The 21,674-nt window shown below is 37.5% G+C and overlaps 1 protein-coding gene across 1 annotated transcript in view; it reads right to left on the bottom strand.

Annotated features, from left to right (window-relative positions):
* The window catches only part of LOC137284686 (ras-related protein Rab-40B-like), a 35,740-nt gene extending 14,083 nt beyond the window's left edge, over positions 1–21,657 (bottom strand). The window contains exons 1-3 of the mRNA XM_067816598.1: positions 21,275–21,657; positions 20,249–20,309; positions 19,611–19,671 (exon numbers count right to left, since the gene is read on the bottom strand). Coding sequence (XP_067672699.1) covers positions 19,611–19,671; positions 20,249–20,309; positions 21,275–21,488 — 336 coding nt within the window. The 5' untranslated portion in view covers positions 21,489–21,657. The remainder of the gene's footprint in view (positions 1–19,610; positions 19,672–20,248; positions 20,310–21,274) is intronic.
* Between the last annotated feature and the right edge of the window lie 17 nt (positions 21,658–21,674).

Here is a 21,674-nt window from a genome sequence, read left to right as displayed (position 1 = left end):
ATCGATTGAACCTTGATGATTTGTACACAGTCAGCAGCAAGCAGTGAATATTTGTAGCAGGGTTAACGTCCTTTTCTTACACAGATCTCGAGTTGTCCGACACGCAACACAGAGCTGGTCAATTCAGGTCATAAATAAGTGTTGGGATGTGCAAAGCCAAAATGCTTACAAAAAAATAATACTTTAGAACTTGCTCATTTACCAATATCCTTATCAATGTTTATATATCTGAATTTGATAAAAATATATCAAAGTTGATGGTTATTACAGATCTACCAACAAGACCAATTAACAAAATGAACACTTTCCCAAAGAAACGTCAAGTTACACTTCTTTGACAATGTAACAAGTATATTTATGAGTGGGAGAGTTTAGTTCTAGCATTTAGCAATATTCCAGCAATATCACTGCGGGGTGCACTGGAAATGGGCTGTACAGACTGCACCAATTTGGGAAACTGAACCCCAGTCTTCAGTATGATGAGTGAACACTTTAACCACTAGGCTACACCACAGTATGTTTATGAGTTAGCATGGCATGGGAGCCATGTCGCCAAGTTTTTCAGGAACCTTTATTACTATCTTCTAAAGATGCATTTCTTTGCTACCAGAATAAATTTGTCTTGAACAAGTTGAATGAGTTTTGCGTTCGTTAGGATCACTGGTCTCTCAGTAATATATATATATTCATGACAATCACTGAAACAGTGTCCCCAAAGAACAAAATGGCTTCTTTATATGTCACTTTAGACTTGTTTCACAGAAAAGATTTAATACAACAGAAAAGTTCCTTCAGAATTGTGTACAACAAAACCCTCTCACTCCAATCTAACATCTGAATCTGGTAAAGCTTGCTGGATATGTTACACTATTGAGGTACAGTGCACTCCTTTCACAAAGCAATTAGACAATGGTCTTCTGCTCCAAGCCATATTCAGCTATGACCTTAATGGTGCATGCATGTCTAATGAGAGTGCTGTGTCTAATACCAGTATGTTATGGATAACAGGACAGCTTTCGGAAATGCGGGCAAGGCCAAACAATAGCCAAACATCATCCTAGAACAAGGTTTCAGCTGAAAAATACAGAATAATGATAGAAATAAGAAGCAGTGTTGATACAAAGCCCGAGTAAGACGGGAAAATTGAGACATATTGCTGTAGTTAGAGCTGGACAGAAATTAAAGTAATATGGTTTACGTGATTATAACACAGAATGATTTCTTCTTTGATTGGCACTACTGAAGTTGAGGAGATGAAGAAATGAGGACAATATTTTTCGGACATACAATTTTGTCATTATGTATAGGCAACGTTCCGACATAGGCTCTAATGTCTTTGCTTGACAACTACATTAGAGTATATGTCAAAACATCGCCTGTACAGAAAAAATAAGTTGTATACCCATAAAGTGTATCCTGATTCTTTCGACTTATTTCGTTCCTGTGGTCTACACAAACCTTTCTCATTCATTTTTTTCTTGCACAGTCTTTCCTCCATATTCCCTTTTCCAAAATAGGTATACAAATTTGATCCCTGTAACCTGACATGTTTATAGCCAATATTCGTGACACTAAATCGTTCAGTATGAATTTCATAAGCAGATGTTGCGACTATTTTACCAGATGCATTTTGACTGAGACAACAAAATAAATGTTGACATGCATTTGAAAGGCAAACATTTCCATCATGTGTCCATTGCCAACAGATCAGGCTTCATGCAACACTGACTGTAGATCCAGGTCATATCTTCCATTTGATTTAAACATACCATCTGTTCATCTTGAAAGACACATTACACACGGAGAGCAGTAAAAATGGGATTAATATAATGCAAGAAGATCAAATCACAATATTCTGACTCAGAGAACATGTCTAACAGATTTACTTAATGATTTTATGATAGAGGAGATGTTTCAAATTACGACTGAACTGAGAAAAAATAACAAACAAAAAACCCGAAAGGGTTGAGATATCAACAGATGATTGAAGACTGAGTATCAACATAATTTGTTGAGCATTTTATATTTTCAACAAACAACCCTGCTATGAATATGATGCAATAGTGTAAGTCAGATTAGTTTTACTAATGCTTTTAGTACTAGCAATATGCCATCAAAATCACAGGACACCGAAAATGGGCTTTACACATTGTACCCACATGGGGAATCAAACCAGGGTCTTCAATGTAATAAGTTAACGAGTTACCAAGGCTTTACCAAGGCATACTGGTAATGGATTGTGAATATAGTTTAGAATAATATTTCTTATCTTTTAAAAATATGACTTCATTTAATTTTGTCAAACTGCTTTTGAAACTGTAACAGAAAAAGGCGCAGACTGTCTCTTCATTTACTGAAAGTCACGAAACCAAGAACTCCCAAAGTATTATAGATTTGGTTAGGAGACTTCGGATACAGGTACTTTTAGTTCAGGGTCTGTATGGGAACACCAAGGTTTGTAATCACTGCTTACAGTCCATGCTCCCCTAAAGTCAATATATCCATTCATGGTATTTCTGCCGATACCCATCGCTCAAAACCCAGGGCATAGAGATCCCAAGCAGCTTTCCCTGCTGGACTATTGCTAACAGAGACATTAAACATCATTCTCTGGCTTACCCACATCAAACTGTCATTACTCCACAACATCAAGCAATAATCAGAAAAATAGCATTTCCTATCCAGCCCCATTGGCTTTGAAGGACTTCCTGAACCCCTCCAAGAAAGGAAGCAAAACAAGCCAAACATTATGCAATCTATCAACGTGAGACATATAACAAAAAACAATTTACAGGTAACTATGCAACAACGCACACATAATGGCTTCTCAGATGAATGGGGTAATATGATGTGAAAAAGACAGTAAAGCTAAGAAAATGCATTCTGTTGATGCAACAGAATCACTGTAAAGTGTACAGGAAAGTTGATCAAACAGACAAAATAGCACCAAATGGAAAATAAATGTTTCCTTGGTGTGTGCAGGTCTGTTTAGAAACACATTACGATAGCTTGTGCACTTTGACGAAGGGGAAACCATGGAACGTTACTGCCAGGTGTTTTCACATTATTGATATTCATGACTCAAGTACACTGAACTTGTTTTCTGCATTTGTGTATAGAGTGTATTGTGTCAATACATCCCATAACAACAAAATATTGCATCAACACAGACAGGCACACACATTAAAAAAAAAGTGATTGAAAAACTCGGTTTTATTACTCGCCCGTTGAAGATACAGCAGTGTAATATTTTCACTTCAATATTACACTAGCGTAATACCGCTTGACGCTTAGTATCCTCTATGAATGCCACAGTTTTCCAGTTATATCACAGCATGTCGGTTTCATGGAAGAAATGCCTGAAGTGATAGCTTGTCCTAGATGATACAACAGTGGTGAAACTCATTAACGTGAGTTTGGTGCTGTCAAACCTCGAAATATAATAGGAATGAACTGGATTCAAATCCAAATCAAGGAAATTCTAGCCCTACCTTGCCCTCCCAGACAGATAGACAGACAGACAGACAGACAGAGAATGAATTACTACCATAGCATGGCAGCTATTCGGACTATGTGGCCCACCAGTGATAGTCCTGAAAGTGTATGTGTGTGTGTTCTGGGTTATCTGCCATGTGGGTTACAGGGTAATTGAGGCAGGATGCTAGAGCAGCCTCTGAACCAGACAGATACATCCATCTGCAGCCCGCACCTTCATCGCAGTCACTTGGACTGGAGGAGCTCCATGAAAGATCATAAAACACTTCATGTGTTTTAAGATGTTACAGATACCACCTTTACTAGCTCATTGAAAGACAAATGCAACATCTCCACTGTTGATACACGAGGTGATCTCATCACGTCTTTCTCATTCAAAGATGTATATACTCTCCCATATCATTCTCAAGTCAACGGCAACCTCATATGCTACACTGAGCATTTCCTGTGCCTTTACCATGTTTAAACACATAAACATGAAATGCATGCATTTCAAGCACTCACAGTTGTAACATACTCCGAAGATCATGATAAAATTCTGTAAGGTTAAATTTTGTTTAATTGCCATGGATTTACCTCGGATTATGACTTTATTGAGCTGTATGTGGAAAATAGAGATAATCAAGTTCTTACCTTCAAACATTCTGAGATATCTAACATTGCATTCAGTATGATAATATAAAACTATGCATGTTTCTTTGTCAATGACAAAATTAACATAGATATTCATTTCTACAAAACCATATCACATAACCATATAATACAAATGGGCAATTATTAATTCAAATTATGAAATAATTGTACATTTCCTTTCATCATTGGGCAAAATATATGCCTCCTGCATGCATCCACAAAACCATGCTTAAACATAAAGCACTTGGTTTAGACAGAATTCTCACTGTTGTGAGTTGAAACCAGTCATCACAACAAAGCTGTGGGTGAACCAGTGTGTTTATCTTGTAGTAGGCGATGGCACACACCATCTTGCCAAACAGTTCTGTGTGCAAGACATACAATATCATGTGACCTAAAGAACAGGCAGATCAGGAACTGTACATATGGCTATATTCCACTTCTTGTTGCCGTTTCAAGTTTTCACACTTTAATGGTAAAAGCATGTTTACACTGTATTTTGATGGATCTACCATTTCACATAGGCTTTGAAAACACTACCAGCTCATACAAGCCAACCATATAATTTTTAAATTCATAAAACAACAACCATGTCATATACACAGTGTAAAAAAAATTGTGACAACCATGTCATACCTCAAGGTAAATAGCCTTTTGTGACAACAATGTCATGCTACCACCTCAAGGTAAAAGACCTTTTGTGACAACAATGTCATGCTACCACCTCAAGGTAAATAACCTTTTGTGACAACAATGTCATGCTACCACCTCAAGGTAAAAAAACTTTTGTGACAACCATTTCATAACAACACCTCAAGGTAAAAATCCTTTTATGACAACAACGCCATACTAACACCGTAATGCAAATAACCTTTTGTGACGGCCATGCTATAGTAAGGTCTCAGGTAAATAATCTTTTGTGAGTGAGTGAGTTTAGTTTTAAGCCGCTTTTAGCAATATTCCAACAATATCACAATGGGGGACACCAGAAAATGGGCTTCACACATTATTTTTTTATGATGCTTGTAATGATATTTGTGTAATACGAGTATCTAATGACAGTTCCTGGCTAGTTAGACCAGACGACAAGTCAAGTGAACCTCCTATTTTAGTGCCTAACAGTTCCACGAAATAGACAGATGCTGCAGATGGTAGCATCACATTCACATTATCATGTTTAATAAGGATGATTCAGAAAATATCAAACTCCTCAGTAAGTCAGGTGTCATTCATCATGTACATAAACAATTAGACACACAAGCCAACAATCCCTCCACATGCATGTGTTTATCAAGCATTTACTCAAGTCTTTGAACTGAACCACTGAATGGCTCCCTACAAACTCAACACAAGGACCATTACCTTTGATGAAAACAGCTTGGATATGACTGAGTGACCAAAGGTTCACTCTACCATCACAGCCATTCAAGTTAAGAGACAACAGGACATGATATTCTCACTATAAAAACTTCAAACAGTTATCAAGGGATCTCTTAATAATTCAGTTTACAGCTTGCTGCTATGACTAACTGATTACTGAGCCATCTTCGGGGTTCATCAAGCACACATCGTTCAACAATTAGGCACAAAACCTGAGGGGAAGTGGCAAAACAATCTGAGTAATCATAGTTCTGGTATCATCAGTATTTGAACCTCTACCAAGGTCAGTGATATTTTCAAAACGGGGTTGGGGTCATCATCACAGCTGACATTTGTAAACAGAGTTTCCTCTGTCCTTGTGGTTCTCTAGCAAGGCCATGACATTTGTTCTGTTGATTATGTTGCAAACCAGCCTTCAGTTAGTGTTGAACATAAAAGAAAAACTTTGATGAAAAATGTGGGTTTCAAATTTTCAAGGATTCACTTGTTTGATATATCTAATTTATCATCTATTTTTTTAATGTCTTTATGAACATCACCTGGGCAGGAAAGGTATCAAATACCAATTGAGGATTACTGAAAAATAATCTACAAATTGAACTCTTAAATGCTCTAGAATCTTAGTAGTTGCTGCTTGCAGAGCCTCATCTCTATACTGTGCTGTATACGTACTCCTAGAAAATCGGTCTTGAGATTCATCCGACAAATTCTGTAAGATGAAATCTGCAGTCTGAGGCACCAGGAATAGGGAAGTGAATCCCTTATCACTTGGAGGAAGAAGAAAAACAGATCATTTGTCCATCTTCTTGCTGGCTATGGTATGAATGAATGATTTTCCAGAATCGAAAACTGCAAGTTGATGACGCTCTTAACAATACTCTAGTAACATCACAGTGTGACATATTAACACAACATGGGGGCCTAAATTCTGCAGGTGTGAGAAACTTACTACTTTGGAGGAGCTGGCAGGGTAGCAAAGTGGGTACATTGTCTGCACATCATGCAGAAAACTAGGTTTGATACCCCTAGTGGACAGAATGCTTTAAATTCATTTCTAGTGTGCCCCATCATTGTATTGTTGGAATATTGCTAAAAAAATAGGGCGTAAAACCATATTCAGTTGTGACATGTCCAAGGTATTCACCTTTAAATGTTGAACCACCACTGGGATGCTGAGCCTCAGACAACCTGGCTCATGACTCTGGCAACAGGTTTTTCTGAATGGGATTTTGTTTGAACTGAAAGTTTCCACTTAGGAATATTTTGTTCAAATTAACCTATTTCCTTGCATTCTATTTCGTATGGTTTACAGGTTGCTATGTATATTGTGCTGTTGTAGTAAGGCAGCTTTTTCTGTATGCTGTACCACATCTGAAATGTCAAGTCAAGAGCCAAAATATTTTTTCCATCCCTAGATGAATTCCTGAGGAATGTAAATGATGATTTCTCCTCCTTGGAACACATCTGCCATCGATCAATCCCCACGTTGTTGGTATGTGTAAGAAACATACTAGTGTAGCCATCTTTGTTTCTGATATCAGGAAGAATGCCCTGTTTGTGGCATCTCCAACCACAAACCACTAACAAGATTTGTCAGCAACGAGACAACATGAGTATAAACACACCTGTTCATCCTACTCAACCATCATCAAAGACAGCCAAGGAATCATTACTCAGCCCAAATGGGGAAACTACTCTCCAAGATACTCCTCAGATAGGTATGCCTTGTGCCATCAACAAAATAATTACTCAAGCTCACGAGTAAGTCTTACAGTCACTGTCAATGAAATTCCAGACGGACTCCCCTTACATATTTCCAAGCTTGAAAACAGTTTTTGAGATTCTGGTGAACTGTAGGTAAAAATTCCACTGTTAGATTGTGGTAAACAGGAAATGTGGGTTCTGCAACATGATCTATTTGTTTTGTGCGTACAGCATCACTCCCATAAGTGAAGACGCAGTGCAGAGAAAAGAGAGCATTGAGTACAGACAAGCCTCAACAACAGTTAATGATTCAATGGTAAACGAGTTGTAGGCTCTGAATTTGACATTGTTTTCATCAGTTGAGTAAAGTTAACTATAAAACATCACCTCTTTGATGTTTGACACTGTAGTGTGTTTACATAAAGAAGATATAGGGAGAACTATAGGACAGGCCTGAGGCTGGACTGAGTCGCAGTCCCTGAAAGTATTATTTTTATGTCCTCCTGTCCCATCTGCAATGCTAAAGCTGTAAAAATGAGGCAGATCTAGATTTCTTCAGTTTCTGAATCTTCCTTTTCACTGGGGCTCATCAGTTTAAAAGGTCTTGTTAGTTTCTAAAAAATCTATACACATGACCACCAAGCATTAGTCTACATCTGAGGACTGAATACAGTACGACTGTTTGAGAAGAGAAGAAATTAACATTTTATCAAAATATACTGAGAACAGAAGGATAAGTCTGAGAAATAATTGCCCAAGTAGACAAGCGAGTGAAGTGAGTTTAGTTTTATGCTGCACTCAGCAATATTCCACCTGGTGGCAGCAGGTGAATAAGCTCTAGACCAGACAATCCAGTGATCAACTTCATGAGCATCATTATATGTAAATGGGATATGATGACATGAGTCAAACAGCGAGCCTGACCACCCAATCGAATTAGCCTCTTCTTACACGAAGCATCGGTCAGCGAATACCAATTCTAACCTTAACGGGTACTGTTTGGAAACAAGAAGGAATCAAACATGATCTTATCATATTCTTGAGTGATTGTGCAATGTATTTCAAACCTTCAGGTATGAGGTAAATTGGCATTTGATGTTCTGTAGATTTCAGGAACACTATACAGACTTTCCTTGTCATGTCACCAAGTCACCAGTGTACCAGACCAAGCAAATCATACCAGTCAGGCTGAGGATGAAATATGTGCAACAGCTGGAAATGTAAGCAAACTATTATCCGCCAACAAAGTCATAAATCTTGCTGCATAGGTAATTGAATTAACAAAGCACCGGTGTTCTACAGCCTTATTCTGACAGGTTAGCTGTTTTGTTGTGGTGGTGGTCTGCAAATAATCAAATCTTGACCTGACAATCAACGGATCAACATCTTGAGCACTGATCTATGCAACTGGGATATGATGGTGTGTCAGCCAAGTCAGTCTATCTGACCATCTGATCCCGCAAATCACCTCTTACTACAAGCATGGCTTGGTCAAGACCAATTCTTATGAAAGGTACCTGTTGATATACATAGGTAGGGTCCTTGCAGCAATGAGAAATATAAGCTCACCATGAGCTTTCTTACGTCCCGATATTTCTGTGTACTGGTTTTAACAGCAGAGGCAGAGTTTATGTAACTTTTTATATCATAAAATACGTCTAGGATTCAATGCCTGTTTTATAATGAATGGTTCAACACATTGCTGGTCCATATGACAAATGAGGCAAAAATATTTAAAGCCAGTTATTTAAAAATCAAACAGCTGAATTTCTTAAAAATTGATGAATAACAGTTGCGTGGGAATTATGAGAGAAATAACAGCTGTCAGTCAAAACCATACAGCCAGATCCATGACTCTGTTATCTTGAGCCATTTAGAGGGATTGCAAAACATATCTCAGAAATGTTTAAGGCTTGGTTAATTTTGCAGCATAAGGTTAATGTTAACAAATTATATTAACATAAACAGACTCATCAATCATACATCTGATGGGAAACCCTGGTTGCTGTTTTTTATTTCTCAAACATATTCTGATCTAGAAACAATGAAATGGGTCTAGCCCCGATGGTCAAAGTCAAAAGCATTTTTAGATTAGTCTCTGAAATGAACATATTTTCCTAAAAAAGTTCATAGTAAAAAAAAATGATTATATGAAATGGAGCCATGACACTTCCTTTATTTTCAGAAGCTAAGGAAATTTAGACTTGCCACATTTTCTAGACTTGCATGGGCTTTCTTGGATATATTTGCTTCAGGGTCTGTACAACAGACTAAGGCACTTTAGGACCTTTGGCCAATATACATTGGAGTTGCCTTCAGGATATAGTATACGTTCCTTATTTAGATGTTTGTTTCTCAAATAAATGGCATTTTTAGCACAACCAGTCTAAATATAGCACGATCATCTTTTGAAGCAAGATGGTCAGTGATTGATGAGCACCAGTTGATGCCCTTGGGTTTCAATGACACATACTCAACCAGGACACTGTCAAGGTGACTCCATGCATATCATCACTATACTATCACTTTACTAATGTAAAAAAACAACATTTGAGCAGCAATGTTGTATCAACAACTTACTACATTGCGGCAACTAATGTGCTCTCACAACACATTCATAATTTAGCAGGAATAAATTTTTCATCATGAAGATAAGACACAAAACAGTGTTTAATAGGCTCTGCATGAAAATCCTGTTTATCTGGTAATTATTAATAGATATTACATGCCAATAAACTGGGTATCTGCTCTGGACATTAGGATCTCAGTTACATATCATGTATGTATTTTTAATCTTATACTTCAGTCATGATTCATCGCTGCAAACAAAGCAAACAGATACATCATTTTCTTTGAATCTATGAAAAAGAGTCAATTACAAAGCTAACTCTTAGGCTAAACGCTGTTGAGAAATCACAACTAATTAACTGCTGCTGGACACTTCTAGTGACTAGTTATCATAAATGACCAGTTCAAGTAAACAGACAATCACAATTAGTACTGATTTCACTGATTTTTATTATGAAGGAGAAAAACTAAAAAATATGAGAAAACTAATTAGCAAAACTATCAGACAATGGAATGTTATGTAACAGGTGGTTGTACATCAAACAAGGTGCTTGAACATCAAACAAGGTGATGTACACTCACAATATCACGGAGGGGGACAACAGAAATGTTACGTGTTACCTATGTGGGGAACTGAACCTGGGCCTTTGGCATGACAAACAAACACTTTAACCACAAGGCTACCCCACCACCCCCCATCTACATAAGAGAAAAGCAATACTTTATAATTCAAAGCAGGAGTCACCCTTATCTTGCATTCATGTTTCTGGCACGGCTGAAACTGTTCAGTACTTTTGTTATGCATATTAACATCAGCAGCTCCCTAACAATGTGCAATGTCTCATCACTAAATCAATTTTCATATGGAGAATATCTTGACTTTGACCTATGGCATACTGGTCAACTTCCCTGGCCAAATATTCCACAGCTTCACAAAAATGTCTCGATAAGCTAGAAACAACAATCTCAGACACACCATAACCTGTACATCAACATCTATCAAAAGCACATCAAAGGGAGGATGGCCTACTAGCATGTATACATTGTGTTTGAACAATATCAACTACATACATGGACTTTCAGAACCCTTGTCGGCTTGTTGGATATGATTAATTCTCTAGTCAGCTGACCCTGTACCTCAGCAAGCATGGCCAGACTGAACAAAATCTAACCCTGACCAGTCTAACAAGAATGATTCATGATGACATCTCTTTCCTTGTAACTCTAAATATAGTTCATTAGGTTTGTGTGACATGCTAGACTGTAACATTTGGTAAATTTACAGGTATTTTTCATGGGGATCATTTTGGAGATAATTGCCCATAGTTCAACTCAATGCCATCAGTGGCATGTCAGAATTCAATAAAAGATGTGTACATGGACTATGAGACTGGTGAAAGAATCGCAAAATATTGTCATGGGTATTGCGGAAAATAATCCCTACATATTCATATCTGTCTCATCTATACTGATATTTCATAGATTGTGAATTTACACCTGGCAATATTAACACAATCTGCAGTGTCTATTCTAGAACTGAACATCTAGGGGGGATCTCTCACCCCCTCACGAAAAAAAGAAGGGGCATTTGGAAAATGTAGGTGGGAATATCTGAATTACCGTCTTTCAAAATAGTGTGGATGTACGAAAGTTATTGCAACCGCCATCTGTGAAACTATTTCTCATTTTATTTTGGCTTCAGTAGTCAAATATCATAGCACCAAGTTCATTTTGAGAGAGCCATGGCCATTCTTTCAAACATTTTTTTGTCTGAAAAACACTTGGTTTAGTTTTTTTTTTAGAGTCGGAGGGACCGGGGTCAATCTCGGGGTTTTGCTCGCCTTTCGATTCACATGTCTCCTTAACAGACGTATCGGTCTGGGGAGACGTGACTGACACTGTTCTCAGTGGTATTTTGTGCAAAAAAGTCAGTTATTCTCATTCTTTTGCATGACATTATTCATGCCAAAATACCAAAAAACATTCTAAATAAGAATTCTGTATTCATTTGTCGCCTGCAACTTAAAGTGATAATACTGTCTGATTTCGAGAACAAAGCTAAAACGAACTGATGTTCTAAATAAGATCCACTAAACTGTGTTTTGCAAGCTCTGTACACATGCACTATGTTTAGAGTTCATACTCTAACGTTGTCAATTAATTAATTAATCAAATCATACCTTCATTGAAAAATGTGATCTATTTTCATACTGATATGAATGGAATTTCGTTTCCCCAGTGCCGATAGTGGTTTTAATCTGAATCTGACACTGAATCTGCCTATCCAGTACTCAATTAAAGTTATACTTTTGTGTGGATTTCTGTGTTTTGTTAAAATCTGGCTTCTTAAATACACAGACTACTATTGCGTTACTATGACCACAAAACAAACTTCTAAATCTGATTGCATAAAAATGAGCCTAAACACACACAAGAGAGAGAACTGGTCAATAACAGGGTCTTTCTAATCTGGCTCCACTAAAGAGAGCAGAAATGGCTGCAATTATGCATCATGATACATACATCATGCCTCAAGAACTGTGATAAATATCAATGTTGGATGTAGGCATAATTTGATACCAAAGTGTGTAGGCCAACGAATATCAATTCAATTCGTACCTCATGGCCCGCCAATGGCAATGACCCATGGCATTTCCGTGCAAGACTGTAGGTCCCAAGTAACTAATGCCTGTCGGAAGAAGCAACTAAATGGATCAGGTGATCAGACTGATTGCATGTCACATTATCCTATATGAGTAGATCGATGCTCATGATGCCAATCACACAGTATGGACCAGACCCAATTACTCACGGTCATCTTATAGCTGTTACACTGCTGAGTGTGACATCAAACAACATACACACAACATGCCAGGAGTAGATCATAGTTTCCCCTGTTGTATCTACTACAGATAAAACACATACAGGTATCTCACAAAACACACCCCTACACAACCACTGTAATGTTTAGTTTCCTGTTCATAACATACAGTCTTCAGCCAAGAATAATTTTTCTTCTGTAACAGCATCACAACTGAAGGTCTGCCCTGAACTCAACCACAACAAGGAAATGGCCACAGGGTGCAAGCTGTTAGGTTCCTGTTAGCTCACTGTTTTACACAGTAATTGCTTTGTCATGTGCTGTACCATAAATTTAATGATTTAACTTTAAAAGGAAGGCATCTTTCTCAAACAGGATGCTTTAACTTCTTGAATGAAGGCCAAGTTTGGAGTTGAGTGACTTAGTTTCACAAACTTGGCACTGAATATAGACTTTTACTGAAGGCATCTATCTATCTATCTATCTATCTATCTATCTATCTATCTATCTATCTATCTTCACAAATTAATACTTTTATGAGGTTCCATCCTTAGTTGGTTTTCCAAACCTTTTATTTAATACAACACAGTACATCAGAGGCCATCTTACTTTTCAGTAATACTCAGTCAAAAACAACTTCAAGTTGCAACTTTTACCTCCATAAGTGCAACATATTGTTTCCCATGAATGAAATATATCAGCTCCCAAAATAACACTGAATGTAAACACCAAAGTCAACACAAGAAAGCCACAGGGGGCTGAGCATTACCATGATCAGAGTGTAACAACCAAGCACTGGCTTGTTCTGGCGCGGTCAACTTCATGTAAGAAGGCAATGTAAAGTAATGCAATGATGATGATGGAGATGATGATGATGATGATGATGATGATGATGATGATAATGATGATGGTGGTGGTGATGATGGTGATGATGATGATGATGATGATGATGATGATATGATGGTGGTGGTGGTGGTCATCATAACCACCCTCATCATCACCATCATGGTTTCTCAACAGCTATAATTCAGATATGACTAAAAGCACTTTATGTACTCATTGTCAAAACAGTATGATGAGTGTTGGTCTTCAATTCTTGCCCTGACTAACCGGATTGTAGGTGTGATTAATAAAGACTTCAATACTACCACATCCACACATAGCTCAAGTGGTAACGAAATGGTGCATTGTTGTCACCTTGTGGTTAAAGTGCTCATCACACAGAAAACTTGGTTTTGATTTCCAACATGGGTATATTGTATGAAGCCTATTTCTGGTGTCCCCCAATGTGATATTGCTTGTAATATTGCTAATTTGTCTTAAATCTCACTTCATGACAATGTCCTAATTGGAAATGGACTGCCTCTTACATACAAGATCACCAGAGGGGTTCATCCACTTATCCCAGATATATTGCATCTGTACAGCCATGATAATGCTGGAATATTGCAAAAAGCTGTGTAAAACTAAACTCACTGGTGATGAAATACTCCTGTAATATATAAAGGACAAAACAGCTTCCATTTATGCAGGCAGCACTACATAACCACTCAGCTTCTACACAGCACCGGTTCACCTTGTACAAGACTTAATACAGCAACAGTAGCTAAGAGGTAAATAGTTTTCATAGCTGCAACTAAACTGGGTCACTTCAGGTTTCAAGTAGGAAATATGAATGAGGAAGAATATATAACAATAATAATAATAAGTCATCTTCTTTAGCTCGGTCTCAGAACACCAACTTAATCTTATTACCCTGGATAACCCAAGCTGCCTGTTAAGTGCTAAAAGGTTAAGGTCACATGATTTTATGCAATATTGTAATATTAACACATGGTATCTTGACTATGATGACCATAGTCATGACACAGCCACAATATAGTACCACATACATCATAGTGCAATATTCAACAAGCTTACGTAGTCACAATTTGTGTGAAAAATAACCAAAGTGTTTAAGGAGTTGGGTAGTAAAAGGAAAGAAGAAAACGTGAAGCCAGAATTCACATTTAGTCCTCATTCAGGGGATCCTGGTATGACTAAGGGAAAGAAATCTGGACAGTAAATTTCAACAATTTCAAAAACTGAACCACCCATTCTAACATACAGCAAAACAAGTTCTCAATTTGCAACTACACTTTAGTGCCATCCATATAGGACACCAGCAGTCAGAGGCTTAAATAAAGGCAAGTAATACAATATTAGTTGAATAAAAGGACTTTGTAAACCTCAATGAAAGAATAGGGTAGCTAGATGACAATGGTAGTTACCATGACCCCAAATACACTGACAAGTGAATGAGTGAGTGAGTTAGTTTTACGCCGCACTCAGCAGTGGCCTGTAAATAATCGAGTCTGGACCAGACAATCCAGTGATCAACAACATGAGCATCGATCTGCGCAATTGGGAACTGATGACATGCGTCAACCAAGTCAGCGAGTCTGACCACCTGATCCCATTAGTCGCCTCTTGCGACAAGCACAATCGCCTTATATGGCAAGCATGGATTGCTGAAGGTCTACTCTACATCGGGATCTTCACGGGTCTACACTGAGAAGATTGCGTCCTCAAAGTTACGAATTCAAAGAAAGAATCAGGAAACTGAAAATGGAAGTCACCATAAGCTTGACAACATTAATGACAACATAACATTGAGCGAGCTCACATAAAAATCTACACACGAATCTTGATAAATCAGAAAGTTAGCTCCTTCAACAGATGCCAAATACTACATATATAATGCTCAGAAACCATGAAAAACATGCACACTCACTACAGCTAAAGGCATTCATTAGAAAAACAAACACCTAATTTGAAGTACTGTCAAGCTTCAGCATGCAAACTGCAGACGAAGAAAAACAGTTAACTACCTAGCTATCACTGTTACACAAATACCCACTGAATGATGTTCAGCATGTAACACTATTATGTTCCCTAATTCTGTGAAGACAAACACTAAGCTCTCTAATGTAGAACAAGATGTTACACAAAGCTAGGATAATGAATCGGAATACCACAAATGTCATGTGTGGAATTACAATAATCTGAAGACAGGAGCATGTGGAGTTGCAGGCAGGCCTGGAGCCAGCCAGGGAAACATTACAGCTGACATTTCTAGGTGGATGAGATGTTACCATTTCCCATCTATCCATATTGATTATTTTCTTCCAACATCTGCCATACTCACTCTTCAAACTTTTCTGCATGTCATAAATGGACTTTATTCATTACAAGAGAGTGAGTATGGTTTTACGCCACTTTTAGCAATATTCAGACAATATCACAATATATGTAAACACAAGAAATGGGCGTTACATATTTACCCATGTGGGAATAGGACTGGGGCCGTCAGCATGACAAGCAGATGCTTTAAGCGCTATGATACCTCCTACCCTATTCACTACAAGACAGTCAAAATTGTATTCAAACATTGCATCCAAAAGCTTCACAGATTTGTTGTTGAAGTGCTTTAATCTTGTATTACCTGATTATAAAAATATAATTTATATACATGTCACGTAAGACTAACTGGTGCTGTTTTCAGAAGGAACTGTAAAAAGCAGTAGACTGAAGATGTGTTCTCAGTAAAACCATTAGCCTGTCTCCCAGTCTATGAACCACATTATTTTCTTGGCTTCCAAACCTTCTCTGCAGTGCAAAAGCCCCAAATGAAGTCTAGATTTCCCCAGGTTCAGCTCTGAGCTGGTCTCCCTGGGGCTCCTTTTCAATTTATATGTGTTAGAATCTTACTATCAAAATTATATATACTCAGAGACTAAGCATTAGTCTATAAACCCATATGTTTGTTCAGGTAACACATAAACGATTATTAACATATTCTTCCACTATGGGATAACATGCTGAACAAAAATGTTGGGGATCATGGAGATTTTGTGGGAAATTTAACTGAACAAACAATATAAATATCCATAAAAATATTCAGAGGCCTAGGGGTTAGTGGTTTTTTTTGTCACTATATCCATAATATTTTGATTAACAATAACAGAGCTTGCCTTCCCAAAAAGTCTAACATGTATGTAAAATACAGAAACTCTTTTCACAGGAGTGGACATGGTTTTATGTCATTTTTAGTGATATTGATATTACATCAGTCTTGTAGTAGAGGACATCAGAAATGGGACTCACACATTGTACCCACCAGAAATATGCACTGTACACTTTGAGGGGAATAGAATGCAGGCCTTCCAACGTTTTAACCACTAGGTTACCCTACTCCCCCTTTTTCACTGGAACAAGAATTTCTTAATTATGTTAAAGACCTATGCATCATTACAGGAATCAACAGGGATGGCTTACATCTGTCACTGTCAGCCTCCCTGTACACCATCCGGGAGACAGTGTACCAGAAGCATCTGGCCATTAAGTCTTATCAAAAATATATCAAACAGACATTGAAAAAGGAGTTATTTCCAAAAGGCATTTGTCAGCACTGTCAATACCTTGTCTCTTAATCTTTTATGAAAACCCATGTGGAGAAAGGCTGTGGGGGGATACTTCTTACCAGTCAGTGTCAACAATCTTGTGTAATGATAACATGGAGGTTAAGCTGGGATTTCACTTAAGTCCATGCATATTTCAACCTCGGGCATAGAGCCACAGGCCAGTAGGACCAAGATAAGACATGCTCTGTCCTGGTCCAATGTTATTGTAAATACTCATTACCAACATATACCAAATGGATATCAGTCTAGTCATATGTTCAGTCTAGTCATTTCTACCTGGCTAGTAACATCATCCCTAATGCAAATGATGAATTCAAATCTACGCCTAATTTCAAGCCAGGAAAGCAGCAAGCTGCCTGATTTATTACTATGCTGAAGAAATACTGTAAAGTTTACAGTGCAGAGCATATATTTTCATGATTACCCCTTGCTTTATAACAAACATTATGGCCTATTGAATAAACTAATGGTAGACATCTTAATTTAGGGCTTTTGAGGAACAGAAAATCCTCTTTCCATTTTCAGGCCTTAGATCTGGTCTTGCAACATGGCGCAGCAAATTCATAGTAATTTGTACAAAACTAATTTGCTCCTTGCTTCAAAGTTCAGCGTTAATTAGTTGAATCCAACATCAAGTTCTTCCAAGACCAACAATCAATCCATTTGCATTCAGATGTATAGATCAATCAATTCAGCAGTCATGTCAAACTGTTCCCATGCACAGTCAAGTACTACAGTAATAGACAATGGTCAAGCCATGTCCATCTCTTGTCTGATTCAATGCAGACGTTCTGGTCTTATGCCACCGATATCTGATCAGTTCTACAAGACATTTATTCCATACTTAGGATGAGACAATTCCTGACCATTGTCATAAACTTAATCATGTCATCAATGACAGATACGATCCAGAATGACAGGCAGACAACAATCACTTTTTTTATTATTTATGTCAAAAAGAGTTTTTAATGCTTGAAGTGACATCAACTGGATCAACATCAACTGTTTTCTTCTGGGGATCAGTACAGAAAGTTTTTGCTATGAAGTCAGGAAAGTTCTTAGAGAAACTTGAACATGAAAGTGACATAACCCTTCCCATGAGAAATCTGTAGTAAAAAGCATAGTCCAAGGTATGACTTTATTTCACTCAGTTCCGTCCCTGAAAGAATTCCAACCATATCACGAGCAAATGTTTGTAAATCTGTATCAAATAGTTATAAAATCACATAGAAAGGCAGCCTTAACCCGGTGGTAAAAGTCACGACAGTGTGTACATCAAGGCAAACCCTGTTCTTACAGTACTCATTCATAACTCACTGCATGTAACAACTAGAAGTATGGTGGAATTATTCTACATGCATGCCTTCCAATGTATAGTTCACTCAGACTCCTCAGCTAACCTGTTTCTGATGTAACAATACTGTCTATGTTCACATTATGCTAAAATGAATTAATTTCATCATATTGATGCGGTGTAAATAAATTACTTCACACATCACAACTGCAACTAACATGTCAATATCAGTTTTCAATCACGATCACTGAAATATACATTTCCAGAAATCAAAAGTTCATTCAGAGACAGCCTCTTGGGAGTATTCCCTTTGAAATAGACAACAGTGCTGATGACATGAGGCTTGTGTTCATCATTGCCTGTCTCTCAACCCCTATCCATGTATAAATACACCTTATATTGTGACACATGTTTATGTTTGCCCATCTGTTTGTTCATGCAAGATCAATACTGGTTTCTTGTATCACTCAAACATGAAAGCTAATAATGCCAGGTATACAACATGTTGTTTTACCTCTAGCAAATACAGATCCCATAAATCATTGTCAAAATACCCTTGTTCCTACTGATGAAAACATTACAAACTAACTGTAATGCTATTGACAATTATCACGATAAACATATGTGACATGTGATATTGTAATCAGATCATAATGATTTACTTAAACCATTGATTTACATTTGCTATTCATATATTCTAAATCATATTAAGCAGGATAATCGTCCATACAGACATGACTGGCATGAAACAATTACTTGAAAAATTGAAACACATGTCACATACACAACAAACATTTGTCAGAGTCTTGATTCAGAAAGTTATATTTTGGCATATCATGTTACATGAATTGGAGTGAGCGAACGAGTTTAGTTGTACGCCGCACTCAGCAATATTCCAGCTATATGGCGACGGTCTGTAAATAATCGAGGCTGGACCAGACAATCCAGTGACCAACAACATGAGCATCGATCTGCGTAATCTGGAATCGAAGACATGTGTCAACCAAGTCAGTGAGCCTGACCACCCGATCCCGTGCGTCGCCTCTTACAACAAGCATAGTCGCCTATTATGGCAAGAATGGGTTTCTGAAGGCCTATTTTACCCCAGACCTTCATGGGAACATGACCTCTATAATGCAAGAGTGTGCATTAAACCACAAACATCTAACACAACTAATATAGTATCAATAGGACATAATGCATGATAAATAACCTGGTTGCAAAGTAGCATGATTAACACAGCCAAACATACCTGCGCCCCTCGTGAGTAAGATCTTAGGATGGTACAGAACCTCCCTTGCCCAGATGTGTCCCTGTCAACCAAAGAGATACAGTATGGCCAAGTCAATAAATTTTCTTATTATTTCATTCAGCAAAGTCTGTGCAGCTTAATGTCATTCACTTTCACATGTGAAACATACAACGCCAATTATGATGGAGAAACAATCATGCCACTATACATCAAAGCATTGACATTATTAGGAACTATATACAAGTGATTTCTCATGTATTTGTGAGCCCAGTGGGGGCATGTAAATGAAGAATGTCAATTATAGAAAAAGCGAGAACACATAAGTAGTGCTCAACCTTTGTCCAGATGGCCCAAGAAACCTGTAAATGTTTAAAGCATTAGTTCAGGGCTTCTGTTCCACTTACCATAATACCAAAACAGTGAACAAAAAATTACCTATACAATAACCATTGATAATGATGTTCATTAGTGGTACTACAGTACACCATGTTTATGGCATTAGCAAATGTTTGTATTGGTATTCTGGGGCCGAGGGGATATTATCAGGATTATTGTGCAATGTTATCAATATTCTGGATTATATCCTGGGGACTACATACAGTATCTGTATCTGCATATCACATATGCAATATACTCACCAAAGCTGCAACTTCACTCTTTTGCCATCCAACAAAATCGTTGTTGTTTTATAATCAATCCCTGGAAAAAATAAACACATAATTTAATTCTAACATGCAGTTTCTATCAACACCATTGCTCTTGGTCATCATTATCTGGCAATAACAGTTTCATATAAAAAGGTAAGAGAAAATCACTACAAAATATTGTACAGTATCTTTAGTTAAACATTCAACACTTTTAAAAAGTGTATCTTTGGTTTTATCACTGTATACAATTTTACTCCTTCTTTTAAGTGTTTTACAATGCTTTTAATTGTTTATCTTTCAGCATCACTTGTATAACACCTGTATATCACCATACAGTATTTTACACGTGAAGTGCCTTAGAGTGCGTTTAGATATGCAAATAAAGCACTACAGAACTCTTGTGAATTATTAACATGCACTGATAAACAACAATAATCTATCTGCATAATTTTAACTGTTTGCTAGATTTTTCTTTAAAAATTCATTTCTCCTTATCCATCAGTACAATTACCACTGATCAAGAAAGGAGTACCCCAGGATTCAGCAATTTCAGTGTTAGCCAATAAGTTATGACTGTTGCAACCAACTTATTTTTTTGTGGACTGTTGTGCATGCTGTCACTGACATGCCTGTTGAAAGCTGGTTTACGTATGTAATACAGTTTAAAATAGTGCCCACTCAGAGATTAACGCAGATTAATTCAGCTGAGTTACATTCAACACATAGAACACTTTTTTGTATCAAAAGATATGTCTACCCCAGAATACGTGAAAAATGGTGTGTACATTCGGACATTTATGTTTCTGGCTGGAAATTCTTATTACATGTATGAAAAAATATAGTATTTATACATTGTACATTTTATCAACATGCAAACATGTGAGAATAGGTCTGGACTTTATCATGCCATGATTTGTCTCCTCGAAAGTGAAAACAGTCATCATTGGATGATGTCATGTTTACATGTTTACAAGAGATTGTGCGAGATTGTCAACAGTACAATGAAGGAATACACACCACAATTCGAGTATCCGTAGGGTGATTCGGTCGCTCCGTCCTCCATCCCTGATAATAGTTCTTCTTTTCCAACATCACTGTCCCCAACAAGGAGAAATTTCAGTAAATAATCGTATGATTTGGATGCAGAAGCCGAATTTACAGGCCGAGGGGGCGAGGGACTACTGGTAACAGCAGTGCACATCATTACGGCGCTGATTGATCGAGCTTCCATATACGCGTTAAAACAACAGTTTCCATTTTATCCAGAATTTAGAGGATACGTATCCATAGCCATTTTGGAATTAACCACACAGACACACAATTATAAGTGACAAAATTTAACCCATCTCAAACAACGTCTAGATGATCGCTTCTCTTCCTCAGAATACTCTGCGCATGACGGATATAAAAGTGCGCG

The sequence above is a fragment of the Haliotis asinina genome, chromosome 5 (assembly GCF_037392515.1).
Source record: "Haliotis asinina isolate JCU_RB_2024 chromosome 5, JCU_Hal_asi_v2, whole genome shotgun sequence".
Classification (NCBI taxonomy): domain Eukaryota; kingdom Metazoa; phylum Mollusca; class Gastropoda; order Lepetellida; family Haliotidae; genus Haliotis; species Haliotis asinina.
The sequence above is the reverse complement of the archived record's forward strand: the minus strand, read 5'-3'. Positions and strand labels throughout refer to the sequence as shown.